Source organism: Triturus cristatus, chromosome 4_1 (genome assembly GCF_964204655.1).
Source record: "Triturus cristatus chromosome 4_1, aTriCri1.1, whole genome shotgun sequence".
Classification (NCBI taxonomy): Eukaryota; Metazoa; Chordata; class Amphibia; order Caudata; family Salamandridae; genus Triturus; species Triturus cristatus.
Genome location: NC_140585.1, coordinates 524,070,128 through 524,086,400, shown reverse-complemented (window position 1 = coordinate 524,086,400; position 16,273 = coordinate 524,070,128). Strand labels below are relative to the sequence as shown.

At 43.9% G+C, this 16,273-nt stretch overlaps 1 protein-coding gene across 4 annotated transcripts in view; it reads left to right on the top strand.

The window, feature by feature from the left end:
- Positions 1–16,273, top strand: part of ITPR2 (inositol 1,4,5-trisphosphate receptor type 2) — a 1,506,646-nt gene that overhangs the window by 600,368 nt on the left and 890,005 nt on the right. For all 4 annotated transcript variants that reach the window (XM_085652787.1, XM_085652785.1, XM_085652786.1 and 1 more), the window contains exon 10: positions 5,433–5,477. In XM_085652787.1, the coding sequence (XP_085508913.1) occupies positions 5,433–5,477 (45 nt within the window). The remainder of the gene's footprint in view (positions 1–5,432; positions 5,478–16,273) is intronic.

Genomic DNA, 16,273 nt, shown 5'->3' with positions numbered 1-16,273 from the left:
TGACATACAGTGGAATAGCGTAAAGTATAGTATAGTATTATGGCATAGAGTGGAATAGCGTACAGTGAAGTGGCAGTGCTGTGGTGTATAACGGAGTGGCCTAGGCTCTAGTGGCGTACAGTGGAGAGAAGTGTAGTGGAACAGTTGAGTGATTTAGAGTAGAGTGGCATAGAGTGGAATGGGATACAGTGGAGTGGAATAGCGTACAATGGAGTGTCATACAATGGAATAGGGGAGAGTGGAATGGCATACAGCGGAATAGCATAGAGTATAGTAGCGTACAGGGTAGTGGCGCACTGGAGTGGCAGTCAGTGGAGTTTTGATGTAGATTAAATTTGTCAGAAATGTAGACTAGGGTGTACAAATTAAAGCAAGACATCAACTTGTATTTCTCCTCGTATACCAGGCAATGTAGTGCCATGCATGGTGGCCTTGTGTTGTTTTGCGTTTCCAATTTGAGACCATGTGTGTCGCAAGGGTAATCCAATACAATACTACATCCGGGTGTTAGTTATATATTGTGCAACTGTAACTTTGTGGTATATCACGGTACTCGCCAATGATAAGGAAGTATATAGTTGATTAATGGCTGCCTTTATGAAATTAAAAGGCAGGCACATGCTTTTTAATACACTTTACTTGTGTTCTGGACTGGGGCCTTGATTATAGGTAAGTGGTCGGTTTTATTATTATTCACTACTTATTACCACTTTATTAAATTGTTCATAGGTAAGGACATTTATTTATATTTTTCTATATATTTTTAACAAAGTTTACAGAGTATTGGACTAGTACCGAAGAAGTAAGAGTTTTTTTTAAATCGAAATCTACCTTTTATTTAAAACTCGAAGTTAAGTTGTGCAGCAATTTTCCTGTATTTCCACAGCACTTTTTCATAAAGAATTGAATATGTAAAAAATAAAAATGACATTAAGGTACACTATATTTGTGAAATAGTGTATTGCAGTGTTTTTTTAATTAATTACATATAATTTTCTAAAAAGCTTTTTAATACCCTGATACCTCCATGGAAGAACTGTGGTACTCCGTGACATTTAAAAAAATATGTATATATATAGAAACTATATACATTTTTTCCTACATATTGCCACTTTAAGTGGTGATAAGGAAAATTAAAAAACCTAATACTTACCCATATTAAAGGCCCCAATCAAGAACATAGGTATAGTTGCCTTAAAACAACATGCCTGCCTTAACTTTTGTAAAGGCAGTAATTAGCCGATCATGTAATGCCTTGTTATTGCTAGGTACCACGGTAGTTTCGCAAAATACCGCACATTTTTGCAAAACTGCCATAACAACAGATATTGCTAAGTTCAAACCCCTTATAACATAGAAAATACTGACCCTACTTACTTGTAACACCATGGCTCTTGGGCTATGTGTGAGTACAAAGTATGTGAACAAATGCATTGGTGCCAAAACCCGTTTTTGGACCCCCTTTTTATCTTTGCTCTCCCTTGACCAATCGCAGCTAAACTTTCAATCATCAGCCACAATGTAGAAAAAAGCAAAAGGTCTCGAAGGTTTTGTGGAGATTTATCAAATGGGGGCAAAGTTATTGGCAATCAAATATCTGAGGAATTCTTATACCTATACATAGTGTGTGTGTGTGTGTGTATATAGTACCTACTGACGGTCAGTAGGTAGTTCTAGTTAGGACCTAGTTTCCATAGGAAGAGTGTTTTTTGATTTGCTAATGACTTTGGCGTTGTTTGATGAATTCTCAATACATTTTTAAAACTAGTATGACGCTCACTACAGCAGCTGTTTTGAAAGTTTTGTGGTGATCCGTTAAGTGGGGGCCGAGAAAAAGAGGGGTCCCAAATGCGTTTTCACAGTGTTAATTCAGTCCACGTTTTTGGAGGGTATGACAGTCATCGCTGGCTGGATGAGGGATAACTTCCTCCAGCTTAATGTGGGAAAATCTGCTATCACGCTGTTTGGTGATGCAGCGGTGAGGTGGTCCCCAAGATGGTGGCCAGAGGAACTGGGCTCCGCACCAATTCCAAAACAGGTGGTCAAAAACCTGGGAGTCCGTTTGGATCCCAAATTAAGATTGAAAGAGCATGCCACAACTACTGTTGGGGCGTGCTTCCTCGTACTTAGCCTTCTCCGAAGAGTATTCCCTTTCTTACCTTTAACTACGTGGAAAACTCTGATCCAGGCACTAGTGATAAGCCGCCTGGACTACTGCGATGCCCTGCTGATCTCAGCCAATGAAGTCTCCTTAGATAGATTGCAAGTAGTCTAGAACGCCTCAGCTCATTTAGTCTCCAGTGCTCCTCCCCGAATGGCCTCCCTCCCTCTTCTGCAACAATTGCATTGGCTTCTGGTGCCAAAGTGGATCAGATTTAAGATCTGTTGCATTGTGCACAATTCTCTAAATGGCCTAGGTCCCAATTATCTATCAGATAAATTCACCAAATATTTGCCACCTAGGACCCTTTGATCAGGTTCCAAATCTCTACTTCTTACTCCACGCTACAGAAAAATCTCGCTAGGGGGGTAAAGCTTTTTCCCACCTAGCCCCTTATTATTGGAACCAACTGCCCATCCACCTGCGTCAATGCCCAGTCTACTTGAAGTTCAGAAGGCTGCTAAAAACCTCACTGTTCTGATTCGCTGCTGTTCCTGGATGGCTGTAATAAGTGTAGCGCGGAGATACCCCTGTCTGGGTGATTCGGGTGCTTTATAAATTAATAAATATCAAATTCCCTTAGAGATATTAGACACGACTACAGCCCGAATTCCTGAACGGAATTAAACCAAATTTTGCATAAAGGTAGCTGTTGGTCCAGAAAGCGACCTTTTTTGTAAATTTGCATAAATCTGTTCCGTTGTTTTTGAAATATTGAGCAAAAACTAAATTTGTATATATAAGGACACAAAGGCTCTGTAAACCGTCCCGATCTTGTGCTGAGATCTGATTGGCTGCCAACACTTCAAACCAGGAAATGTTGGCAGCTGTCTTGGGACTCTGCTTGAGCCGAGTCCCAGAAAAAATGTAAAAAAGGAAAAGGAGGCAGGGTAGAAATACCCTGACGCCCTAGGCCTTTTGGAGGCATTCCAGAGGGAGCCCGTCAGGGCAAAAAAAGTATTAAGAAAAAAAACAAATATTTGGTGGGAGTCGTGTTGGAGCCGCTGCTCCAGCAGAAAAATTAAATAAAAGAGAAGTCTGGCCTTCTGAGCTTCTCTATCCCGGGGGCATGTTGCCATTATTATTTCAAAGAAATGGGGGTAGTCGTGTGGACCAGCAAACCCAGGGACCACCACCTCCCCGGGACTAATAGATAAGTAATGGGGGGGTCTCATGGAACCCCATGCCTCAAGGACTTCCACCTACCCGGGCCATTGTAAAAATGAATACAGGGGGCCCTACGGCCTCCCTCGCAGCTCCGGGGACTTCTACCTCCTTGGAGCTAGCACAAAAGAAATGGGGGGGCCTCATGGACACGCCTATGCCCTGGGGACCACCACCGCCCTGGGCTATTAGATTTGTAATGGATGGCCTCATGAACCTCCCCCCACCCCCCGGGGACTACCAACCCCCAGGGCAGAATTTGTTTTTTTTATATGGGGCGGGGATGCATGGGCCCCCTTCCGGGCCGGCTTTGGCCCCGGGGATCGCCACCTTCCCAGGACAAGCCCTAATAGACCAAAGTCACAGCAAAGCCTCCACTTCCAGCAAGCAAGAGCTTACAAAATGCTGTCGCTTGATGGAAGCAGAGCAGAATTGCTTTTAGACACAGGGAGCTGCATGTTTAGCAGCTACCTGTGTCTGAAAGCAATGCCGACTCCCACAGGAGGTGGGGAGCCGACAGGGAGCAAAGGGGCATTCAGGCTCCCCCAAAGGGGCATTCAGGCTCCCCCTGTGATCTCAGTTGAGTCTGAGTGTAATGGGCAGGACCCGGGGGGATTGAGGTCCCCAGGGCTGGATTCGGCCCAGGTATGGGGGCCTCGCACCCCTCCTCGCCTTGCACTTGTAAATTTGGTTTAAGAAGGCCAGGTTGGGGTTCCTGGGGATGAAATCGGCCCTGGGAAGGGGGCCCTCCGGTATTACAAACAGGCTGGTCCCCGGGGGATGGGGTACCAGGGGCAACAATTGGCTTTAGACGGGGGGGGGCGCTCCCCCCATTGCAGAAAAGGCCTAGCCCAGAGGATGGGGTCTCCGGAGCCAAAAACGGCCTGGAAAACCGCAGCCACCGTCCCCTAACAAAACGCATAACATTTTTTTTAAAAGACCGCCCCCGGGGACCTTGCCAGAGGCCCTGCCCCCTTTCGAAACCACTCTGCAAAGGGTTGCACAACTTGTTTGGGGATGAAGTCCCCTTTGACCAAGAGTTCATGTCTCTTGGAACACCCCGTCTGTGTCACACCTCCCCAAATGTAAAAAATACTAACTGCATCCAGTTTTAATTTGAGCCCTGTGATTTCTGTCTCATGAGTACTCAAACTTTTATGTCATCTAGACAGTTCTGCGTCTGTAGAAATTCGTAGAATTAGTGCTGGTGACCTTGGGGCAGCATCTATCTGGAAGCTTGTCCGGTTCACTCAAGGCAGTTTAGTACGAGGTTAAATTAAGGTTAAAATGAAAAAATAAACTTTTTCAGGATTTCTGAATCTTTGAAGCATGTGAACAAAGTTCTTAGTAGGTTGTATTATTATTATTCTAGTGTGCATGTTGTTTTTATTTTCTCTACCGATGTCCGTGTTCTATCGAGTTGTTCATCCCCCATAAATGCTTGGTGGTCTTCCTTAGTAAACCATCCGTATGTCCAACCATCCATCCTGACCTCTGATCTTTGGGGAGTTACGTTGAATGCATTATTAATAAGCTCACTTTTCAGGTGTTTCCTGAGCTGTATGTGATTGAATTTGGATCTCAGTTTGATTAGAAGAACACCCAGTGATCTACCTTCACGTTTCCTCCTTTTGGAAGATCATTAGTTGATGAGATGGGTGGCGCTTAAAAAGTGTTCTTGATTGGATCGCAGTGAGGTGCAGAATTCCGCAGGTATTTTTTTGCCCCGGTATGCCTAAAAAATAATGTACAGAACCTTAAACCAAATATATTTTCTCCTAGCGTCTACTGAAGCCAATGTGCTTTTTTACATTTACAGACATGATTGACTAGAATCTAGGTGCTGCTAAGCAGCATTTTCATTTTTTTGTCTTTTTGTTTTCATGAAAAGTTGGGGATTAAGTTTGGAGTAGAGCACGCTGTCCTCCTCATACTACACACGGGCTCAAAGACATCTGCAGGACTGTTTTTGCTGCTAAATAACAAAAGGCAATACCACAAGCGAGACGGCTCATATTGCATTGATTAGATTGATTTGTATTTGTGCAGACCACAAAAACAGAAAACTGCATGGGAATCGGGATTTACCTTTTCATTTGCTTTTTAGATGAATCCAGATTATCGAGATGACACTAATAGCGGAAAGACTGCGGTAAGTAGAATACTTGACATTCTTCATACATCCCACCTACATTAGAAGAGCTGCATTTTGCCTAAGGTGATCCAGTAATAGTGGGTGCATTGGAGTTGGTGCCATTTTAGTATATTTAAGGGAAGGAGTATGTCCATCAATGCTGAGGCTTGGTGGCATTCTGATTTTCTAGATTGGACAATGTAATGCCGGCACTGTTAGAATGTTAGCTATGACAGTAAACTTTATTTTCACTGAAAATATGCTGATAAACTGACATTTGGAGATGTGCAGTAAGTGATACCTATGTTCTTATAACAAGGTACCAAAGCTATGAAATTCTTGTGATACCTTTCTAGATGTCTAAGCTGTATCTGAAACTCTCACCCTAGAGTGTTTTCCTGTGAATAGTACTATTTTTTGGAATAGGAAAAACATTGGCCACCTGCTATTGTGTCTAATCCTCTTCTTGTAGCGGACCAGTATGAACTTTTGTTGTATTAGATAAATTGATTATTCCACTGAATGGCGGAATTTATCCGAAGTGCTAATATATTTAAGACCTTCACCGTCATCATATCTGCTATCGATTCAACTTGACATCAACTCCGGATGGCACACATGGGAACAATAAAATGTTTAAAAGAAAGATGTGAACTGGAAATTGACCATAGCGGAGAAGGCAGAGTCTAAGTTGTTGGTTGTGCTCCCCCCAACAGACTCCACTTCACCATAGTTTTCAAAGGAACAACTTAGTTTTGCCTAGGTAGAGGAACCCACATCAATGTAGCCTTGCACTTCTTTTTGTTCCTCTTTCCTTCTTAGCCTACACTATAATCTCTCATATTGCAGATGCTCATCTTTTCTTCTGGGCCCAGCTGCCTCATGTGAGTAAGCTACTCTGCCTCCCATTTCTCTGCTAGTTATTCTCACTGTTTACTCTATTCTTTTTCTCCACATTTATTATCCGTGCACTTATTAAGCCTTTCTTATCTATCTTTTCTTTGTGTTCTCATTCCTTTTAACATTTCCTCTCCACTGTTCACCCTTAATAAAATGTTTAACTAATCTCTTCCCTTCACTCCAGTTGATCTTGTGTTACTCTCAGTCTAATCACACTGTGATAGTACCAGAATATCATCGCCAGAATATTGTGTGATTTAAATACTGTCCTAAGTCTTGTTTACTAATCCTTTGCCTCACTAGAGTTAATAATAGAAAATTCACAACCAATGGGTTGATAATTATGTGAAGGATATTTAGCACACAATATTTATGGCAGACAATATTTCTGTCTATAATTTTCTGCCACCCTCAACACTCTCAGATGCAAATATAGGGGATCAATCATTCCAAACCAATTGACCATCTAAATGGTGGTATGGCTCAGCAACCTTTTGCCCATAGTGTTTCCTCCTTACTACCAATATGAGTTGCCATTTGGCATGTAGTGTTTAACCATGCGTCGGGTCAATGTGCTAATTTTTCTATATTTAAGACAATCCTTGTTCACAAGGGATAAGCACAAGGAGTTTCATTGTGTTCAGCTATGCTTGAATGAAAATAAATGTGATCTATGATACAAGCCTTATTCATGATTCACAGTAAGCTTGACTCGTATCAGATGGGCAAGTTGTCAATGATGCTTGCCCTGTTAACATTGTATTTGCATGTTATGACTGTGTTTCTTTATAGCTATTGAACCAATAATTACTGAGATCTGTTTTGAATGGCAACAGGCCTTTTACATTTACTAATTGTCCCCACCCTCATGACACTACACTAACACATAGAGGTCAGATAGATGTTTTCAGTGAGTTGTTGTCCTGATGAATGCTTGTGAGAAAATAAATTGTTGGTTGACTGGGGTGTAGTAAAGCAACAGCCATAATCCCTTACTGGGTAAACCACAAAAAGTCACTAAATTAACCTGTGCTTAATCCTGGGTAGGTTGACACAAGACGTAGTCAGGCTGAACTTATAAGCAATATGTAAATTATTTATGCTGCACACAAACAGCAATAAAGTGACAAATAAACAAATGAAAATCCCAAACCAATTTAGAAAAATAGAATACGTTTTATTAAATTATTTGACACCAAAATTAGGAGAATCCAATAAATGAAACCGTAAGTACAGATTTTAGAAGAATTAAGTGAAAATAGCACCAAAAAGCACTAAGCGCTAACAAGGGATATCTGGTCGTGCAGTACCGGGGCAAAGTGAACATTTCAGACAGACCGCAATGGCTGGCTACTGGGACCAGGTTTGGCCCGCTGAGCCAAAGTACCTTAGTCTGGACTGCGTCAACGTTGAATATCCTGTCCAATTCCATAGGTACTAAAAATTACAGTAGTTGGTGGAGGTTTGTACCCCATAATCATGATATGATTATCGGAAATAATATCCAAGAATTGTGTTTCGTTAAACAGTGGTTGTTACTTCTTTATTGTCTTAGTTGAACATGGTAATGCTGCAAAAGACAACAACAGCTGTTTAACGAAACAAAATTCTTGCATATTATTTCCGATAATCACATCATGATTAAGAGGTACAAACCTCCACCAACTACTTGAATTACCTCTTTTCCAATGGCTTTTGGGTGTAGCCATTTTGGGTCTCTATAACGGTAGTGTGAATCCAAGTTTTACTCACCCTGTTTATCCTCCACTAAAAATTACAGATCTACCTCCTCCCAATTAGGAATTAAAGCTTATTAGATGTAATAAGGAATCCCCAATGTTATCCTATGGGTGAGGTAGGACTCAGTAGTTAAATACGAATTTAGGAGTTTTTCACTACATGGGCATGTAAAACTTAAATGTACATGCCCTACCTTTTAATTACACAGCACCCTAGCCTTCCTTATGGGTGACGTATATGTAATAAAAGGGGAGTTTAATGATTGGCAATGGGTTTTAAATGAAAGGTCGACATGGCAGTGGGAACAGCACACACAGGCTCTACAGTGGCAGGTCTGAGACATGTTTTAAAATGGGTGGCACAATCAGTGCTGCAGTCCCACTAGTATCATTACATTTACAGGACCTGGGTACACGTAGTGCATTTTATTAGGGACTTATAAGTAAATTAAATATGCCAATTGAGGATAAGCCAAAGTTACCATGTTTTATGGAGAGAGCATATGCACTGGTTAGCACTGGTTAAGTGCCTAGAGTCCTAATGCCAACAGAAACGCGGTCAGAAAAAGGGTAGGAGGAAAGCAAAAGGTTTGGGGGTGACCATGTTGAAAGGGTCATTTTCCAACAATGCTATTGAACTTATTTCAGCAGCAAGGGGGTAGAAACATGTTGCCAATAGATTTAGGCCACTAACGGCCCTTGGGTTCTTCAAATTTGTAATGCTGTTAGGAATTAAATCTTTTTCAGAGATTCAATTACTCACTACTGAAGTATTGTCATATAAAACAATTGCACCTGAAACATTAACATTATTGGTACTGCATTGTTCTGGATGACAGGCACACCTATGCTGGCCTTGCCTTGAATGCTCAAGCACACCCATCAAATATCTAGGCATTGCATCATATCCCGCTGATGTCCCATAAGGATTGTTATAACCTCAGATGTTTCATAGGTGCGGGTAAAACCTCTTATACATAGGTATAGCTTCATGTGTTTAGTGCAGTCTTTTATGCACAAATGTCTTCCGTAAGCCTCATGGGATCATATAAAGGCTCTTGTTCCCAGTGCAGGCTCTTATCTGCAGATATAGCCTTATATGATTTGATTTAATTATGTATTTTAATTTTATAAAGCGCGTTGTATGCCTGAAGGCGTCTTGGCGTTATGCATCTACATACGGGTCATCACCATAAGACTGATTTAAAATGTAAACAGGAAGGATGAAGAGCCAAGTTTTAAGCTGTTTTAAAAAGTTATGTAGATTGGGTTGGCCTCTCATCTGCTCAGGCATAGAGTTTCAAAGCTTTGAGGTGTGGTAAACAAAACCTCTGCCGCCTCAAGAGGTTCTGTAGATCCTTGGCACTACTTCTTTCTTTTCAGCTGCAGAGCGCAAGTCCCTCTTAGATGAATACCAAAATCATGTTTTCTTCAAACATTTGGGACCTGTCTAGTAAAGGGTTTATGGGCAGTGCAGAGGGCCTTAATAGCTACCCTTTTCTTACCAGGGAACCAATGAAGATCAATCAGAGTCACCAAGACTGAATTAAATTTTTTAATGTTGCAGAGCAGGCAAGCTGCTTCATTCGGAATTCTCTGCAGCTTTTGAAACAGCCCTTGCTGCAAGCCCAAATAAAGTGCATTACAGTAATCCTATTGCGAGAAACCAAAGAGATAAGTCTTCCTAAGATCAAGAGGAATGAAAGAAAGGATCTTCTTTAAAAATGTTAACACATAGAGCACAATGACATGAGTTGATTAGCCTGATCCAGAAAGGAAAGTTTGCAATCGAACATAATTCCCAAGTTTTTTACTCAGTAGCGGCCTTCTCCCGTGAAGCAGCAGTGAGGCGGGGAGATAGGGAGGAGGATTTTTAAAGACATTAAAAAAAACACCTACCTGCTGGTCGGCCAGCTGACCAGCTACCTCCACTCCTCCATCCTCTCTGTCCTCTTCCTGGCTTCTTTGCGAGCAGGAAGCACCCAGGCTACCCCAAGCCAATCATGATGCTGCAATACAGTGTTGTGATTTGTCTCAGTGCCGTGATTCAGCGGTCAGATAGGGAATGGGAGCCTGGACATGTTTTCCACCCAGGCTGTAATGGAGCCTGGGTGGAAAACATGCAAAGGGCATATGACAGTTTGGCCGGCCCAAGATGGCTGGCCAAACAGTCATGGGCAATTAGAGAGTGCCACCACTCCTCCCCCTTGTGCTGCCCAACCCCGCCCGCAAAACTGCCTCAACACGGAAAATTTAAAATGATAATAACCTTGCGCTATTATCATTGTATTTTTCCTTTTTTACAGTGCTGAAAGACGCTCCTCTACCTTAGCAGAGGAGCCACCCCTGTTCTTATTGATGAAACCAGGGTCGGCAAACTATCCTGTTCTATAGGCCAACTGGCATTTTCCCAGAAGGCTGTCTAAAGGAGCCACGTAAAGACTGAAAAGCATGGGGATTATATGCCCATCACAGTCTTCTCTGCACAGAAATCTAAAAGTAACTGATGAAATTCTGGATTACTCTCAGTCACTGGTAATAACTCAAGGTTGTGGAAACTAGCTGCACCTTACTGGTGCGGTCCACATAGCCCAAAACTAGTCTGGGTTCTTTTGTATTCCCAGTTGAGGAGGATGTTTGTGTATTTGGTATTCCTATAGCACAAACCTAGTCAAAAGGCAGTGAGGTGCTGTGCAACTGTCAAATAGAAGCATATATTCAACAAGCAATAGGAGAGGTTTCTAGTGTATGGACTGTTAATGCTTTGTGATATAGTGTTCTTTAAAGAAGTGCATATTCAATTCTTTACTAAATCGGAGCAGCTTTGGGGTGGTCCTGATGGATACAGGGATGTTGTTCCAAATCCTAGGTGCATAGATGGAAAAGATCTGCTGGCATGTTTTTTCTCTTTTTTACGTCTTAGCCTGCAGTCTGATATTTTCCTAGCTGCAGGTCTGCTGAGACCCAGCAAAAATGGCAAGCTCGCCCTCAAGATAAATGGGGTTCTGGTTCTGATGGCTTTGTAAATGATGCAGCTTTCTTATGAAGATGGTGAAGGTCGGCAAGGAGAGGCAATGGGTTCAGTTAGGATGGAGGTGATAATGTATTTCTTGATGCACTTGATGAGACATGATGAGGCATGTAGAATGCCCTTCAGGGAGGCTTTGGAGCAGGATGTTACCGCCATCCAGACGCAAGAGTACATGTACAGCAGTTCTGAAATCACTTCATGGAAGAAACAATTTCACTTTTATAGAAGAAAGAGCCAGTGCAAGGCAATCTTTATATTTTCGACAATGTGTTCCTTTAGGGTGAGGTTTCGAGTACCGAAGTGAATTTCAGTGAATGTTGGGTCTCAAAGTGATCAAGGTTCAAGTCATTGAGCCAGGGTTGTACTGGTTGTTGTTTGTTCTTGGGAAATAGAAGAAATTCTATCTTGGTTGGGTTGAGCTTCAGGTACATGCTGGACATCCATGTCTGGATGATCTGCAGGCAGTGTTTGAGGCTTTTGATGTTTGAGGAGACTTTCATGTAGAATTCTGTATCATCTGTATATTGTGAACCTTGATGATGTTGCTTGTGAGTTGAGTAGTGCACCAAGTGTCTCTATCCCCAGGATGAAATGCCAAGGAACATTATGGAGACTTGGGGGACTCTGCAGGTGATAGATTTGTTTGGGGCGGTTTGGGCTCTGCTTTTACTATTAGAGAAGAATAAGCGTTGAATATGTCTAGAACCACGTAGTGGGCTAAAAACTGATGAACTGGAATGCTGCATGATTAATCACCAGTGGCTGCGATTAATTCAAATGTTCCCCCATCACCTTTTTGTTTTCCTCTGTTTTATTTGTACCGGTATAGCCTTGTCTGCTGAGAGCATTGTAGATCTACTCTTCTATGCCAAGAGTTCCTACTATGGCCCACTGCAAATGCCCCACCCCCTCGCCCCTTCTGTCTGCACAACAGAATTTCAATACTGAATACATTATTTTCTGGTATATTTCTACTTCTGTGAATATGGCATAGGGATTTCAACTGTGGGCGCAGCAGCTAGGAGAGGAGTGTTTGCCATTATTAACTATGTTCATACTTAAAAGCCATGCTGCTTGACTCCTAGGACTGGATTTGGAGCGCAACGTCTAAGCATGTGTGTTTATTCTATTTTGGCAGGTGATTTAGTTCCCTTTTACTAATACATAGCATCATATCATTCTCTACCTAACTTTAAGCGAAACGTATAAATGTTTTCATAACACAGCTAGTACTATTTTTCCCCATTCTCATAACAGAAACACAGTACAGTTGTTCCTGTAGAATGTCATAGAGTTGCAAGTCAAGATCTAGATTTGTTTCTTTTCTTTCATTGGTGCATTATACGGGGTGGTATGTCTCAGTATTGAGTGACAAAAAGTACTGACTGCTAGAATATCAGGTGCAGAATGTCAACCAAAGAGGATAGGTAAAAGGTGTATTAAAGTTAATGTAGATAAATATTTCCTAACTCCACGCTTACGTACCTTAAAGATATTTGCTGCCGTCATACATAGATGTGGTATTTAAGAATACATCTACGCTTACCTAGTCAATATAGTGGTAGTTGATATTATGCAGTTGATGATATTGCTCGTCCATATTAAAAACCTGATAGTGTGAAAGACCACTTATGTGGGTCATTTTCCAATGATTCCCGTGTATTCACATCTGCTTATGTTCTAGAGGACATAGCTGTTTATGCATCGAAGAGTGGAAGGCGCTGTTGAGCATATACCCTGATGTGCACAAGGACCTGCAGGGTTCCAGTTCTGCTTGTGGTTCTGTTATGAACTCAGGGTGCCAGGGCAGATGCACAGTGGATTTTGAGGGGCAATGTGAGGGGTTTGTGGTGACCCTGTGGTAGTGTGTGGAGCCACAGAGCAGTAAAAAGAGACTTTTGATCCTGGCTTCATAGTGTTGTCTATGTTGTCCTCGTCTCCCAAAAAGATCTGTATTCTGGGTAAGTAAGCCATTCTCGTGACCCAGAGGTGAGAGTAGTGGAAGAGCAAGTGAGATGCACCACAGGAAGTGTAGCAGCTGTGCTCTGCGCCAGTGCCTGTATCATAAGTACAGCTAAAAACAAGTAGAATGGCTCTATGGCCAAGGTTTGAACTAATGATAGCGCTGTATGATTACACAGGATTAAAGAAGGACTAGAATTTTTCCCTTCACACGTACAAAGTGAGACAAGGCGAATTCAAGTAAAGTTAACATGAATTGTCTGCTTCCAGATGTTTACCCCTCACTTTGTTCAGGAAATGTACTGATACCGCCTTTTGAGGACATTTGCAGGCTTTGCTGTGCTTCTGGCTCCTAACTGTTGTTGCTACCTACCTGTATCCTTGTATCTTTATTGCTGCTTATTCTTTTTTTTTTTTTTTGTATTTTTATTTTATTAGAAACCGTTGGCACACAATAAAAGACATACAAGGGCCTACAACCACCAGGGCCGGCCGCTATAGAGCCCGAGGGCCCGCAGTGTAACGCCATACATTCAAATGAACCAGCGGCAAAGTACCCGGCAGTCCGTAAGCACCTATAACAGACCATGGCCATAGGCCAGGAGCGGTTTAAGACAACGGTTTCATTTTTTATTAAACATAACACACACTCAAGGCAATGAGAGTCCGAGATAGCAGTGTGCTCTTCCCAGGACGGGGAACAACATACAGTGTCCAAAACGATTCTGGTCCAGAAGCGGTGAAGGGGGGGCAATGGGAAAACAAAGCATGGAACACACATTACACACTCCCGCAGAATGCGCAGCTAGGGGGTCAAAGCAATATCGACCTCTAATGGCAAAGGCGGGGCGCAGATACGGCCTCGATATAAATTCCACGGACCCCATACCCTACTCCATTTCCCTGGCTTACCTCTCGCCACATACACCGTCTTTTCCCTAAACATACACCAGTCCATATTCTCCTTCCATACATCAACCGTGGGCGGCCTCGGGGAGCCCCATAGCTGTGCAATGTTACGCTTAGCCACCATATACCCCAAGGTCACCCACTGCGTCTGTGCCACATTGCAATCATTCGGTTCCCAGACATTCAACAAAAACCTCCTAGCCTCTGGCAACAGGGCCACGTGCGTGACCCCCTCCAGTACAGTATGGAGACCGTTCCAGAATCGCACAATCTCCGGACATTCCCACAATATATGAAGGAACGTGCCCGGCAGGCCACATCCACGCTTACACAATCCATCCATCGAATAACCCATATGCAGCAAACCGGGCCCTGTGACATACACTCTATGGAGGATCTTCAGCTGTACAAACCGGAGGTGGGCCGGGATCGCCACCTCCTTCGGGGAGGCCACCGCCGACACCCAGTCCTCATCATCCAGCTCTAAGCCATCGCCTGTCCATGCCTCTCTCAGACGGAGCAGCAAGTCCGCGCGATCGTTGATGAGTTTCTTGTAGATCAAAGAAATAGTGCTGTCAGGCACATAGCCATCCAACACTCTATCCTCCAGTGGAGAATACTCGGGGATGGCAGCAGCGTCCGGAAAAATCGAACACAGCGCATGGTGGACTTGAGCATATCGGAAATACTCTTTATCGTTCAATTTATATTCCTTTTTAAGCATTTCAAACGTTTTGAAAGCTCCCTTCACCCAAAGATCACCCACCTTACATATACCAATCATGTCCCATTTCTCAAAGCCTTTCGATCTCCACAAACAGCCCAACCGCCCAGAGGCATACAGCGGCGTCGCCCGAGTCAAGCGATCCCTCCACCCCATCGCAGCATTCGCCGCGTGCCACACACGCACCGCCACCCGCGTGGGTCCCGTCAGCCGCGTGTCCGGGGTCACCGAGTACAGCGCCCTATTATAATCCCCACCTGGAAGCAGGAATTTATCCATCTCGAACGCCGGGTTTAAGGCGGGACCATATATCCCGTGGTTCACAGCCGCCAACTGAGACGCCCAATAGTATTGTTTGATATCAGGGAGTGCAACCCCCCCATCGTACCAAGGAATCATTAACTTGGCGAGAGCAATCCGCGGCCGCCCGTCCCAAAACAGTTGACGCTGAAGACCCTCAACCTCCCGGAAATAGCGGGCCGGTACGAGATCCAGAGTATTTTGCAAGGCGTACAAAAAGCGAGGCAGCGACATCATTTTGAACAATGCCGCCCGTCCAAGCGGTGAAAGCGGAAGTCGTCGCCATCTTGCGACGTCGGCCTTCAGCCGCTGGAGGGGAGGGAGAAGGTTTCGCTCATAGCGGACCGCGGGATCCAGTGAGATGAAGATTCCCAAATATTTGAACCCCAGGGTAGCAACCTGAACAGGGCAGTCTTGCGGCAGGAGGGGGGCTTCCCCGGAGAGGACGTAGACGCACGATTTGGCCCAGTTGATAACCAGGCCGGAGTTGCGGCCAAAGGAAGTCAACACGTCCACCAATACCATTAGTGACTGTCGGGGGGAAGTGAGATATAGAAGGATGTCGTCCGCGTAAAGGGAGACACGGTCTTCGAATTCCGGCGTCCATCTAATGCCTCGCAACGACGGCTCCCAACGCAGCCAGGCGGCGAGAGGCTCCAAAGAAAGCGCAAAGAGAAGGGGTGATAGCGGACATCCCTGTCGCGTACCCCTCCCCAGTGCGAAGGGAGCCGACACCCTACCATTCACCACCACCTGAGCCAGTGGGTCAGCGTATAACAATTTTACCCAACCAATAAACTCGGGCCCGAATCCAAATTTCGCCAAAACGGCCCAAATATATGGCCACTCCAATGTGTCGAACACCATAGTAGTATCTAGAGATGCCAAGATGGCCGGCTCCCGTATAAACTCGGCTCTAGCCAGCACACCGTGTAACCGCCTCAAATTTAGGGCGGTATTCCGATGGGGTATAAAACCGGACTGATCCTGATGAATCAAGTCGCCCGCGACCCGAACCAGTCGGTTAGCCAACACCTTAGCCAGAATTCTGGGTTCTGCGTTCAACAGCGAAATGGGCCTATAGGAGGCGCAGCGGTCTCGCGGCTTTCCATCTTTGTGTATCACCACTATGGTGGCGAGGCGTTGGTCAGGGGGAAGGAAGCCCGCCGCACGTGCTGCCGAAAACATGTCACGAAGATACGGCGCTATCTTATCAGGACGTAACTTATATAGTTCAATGGGAAGACCA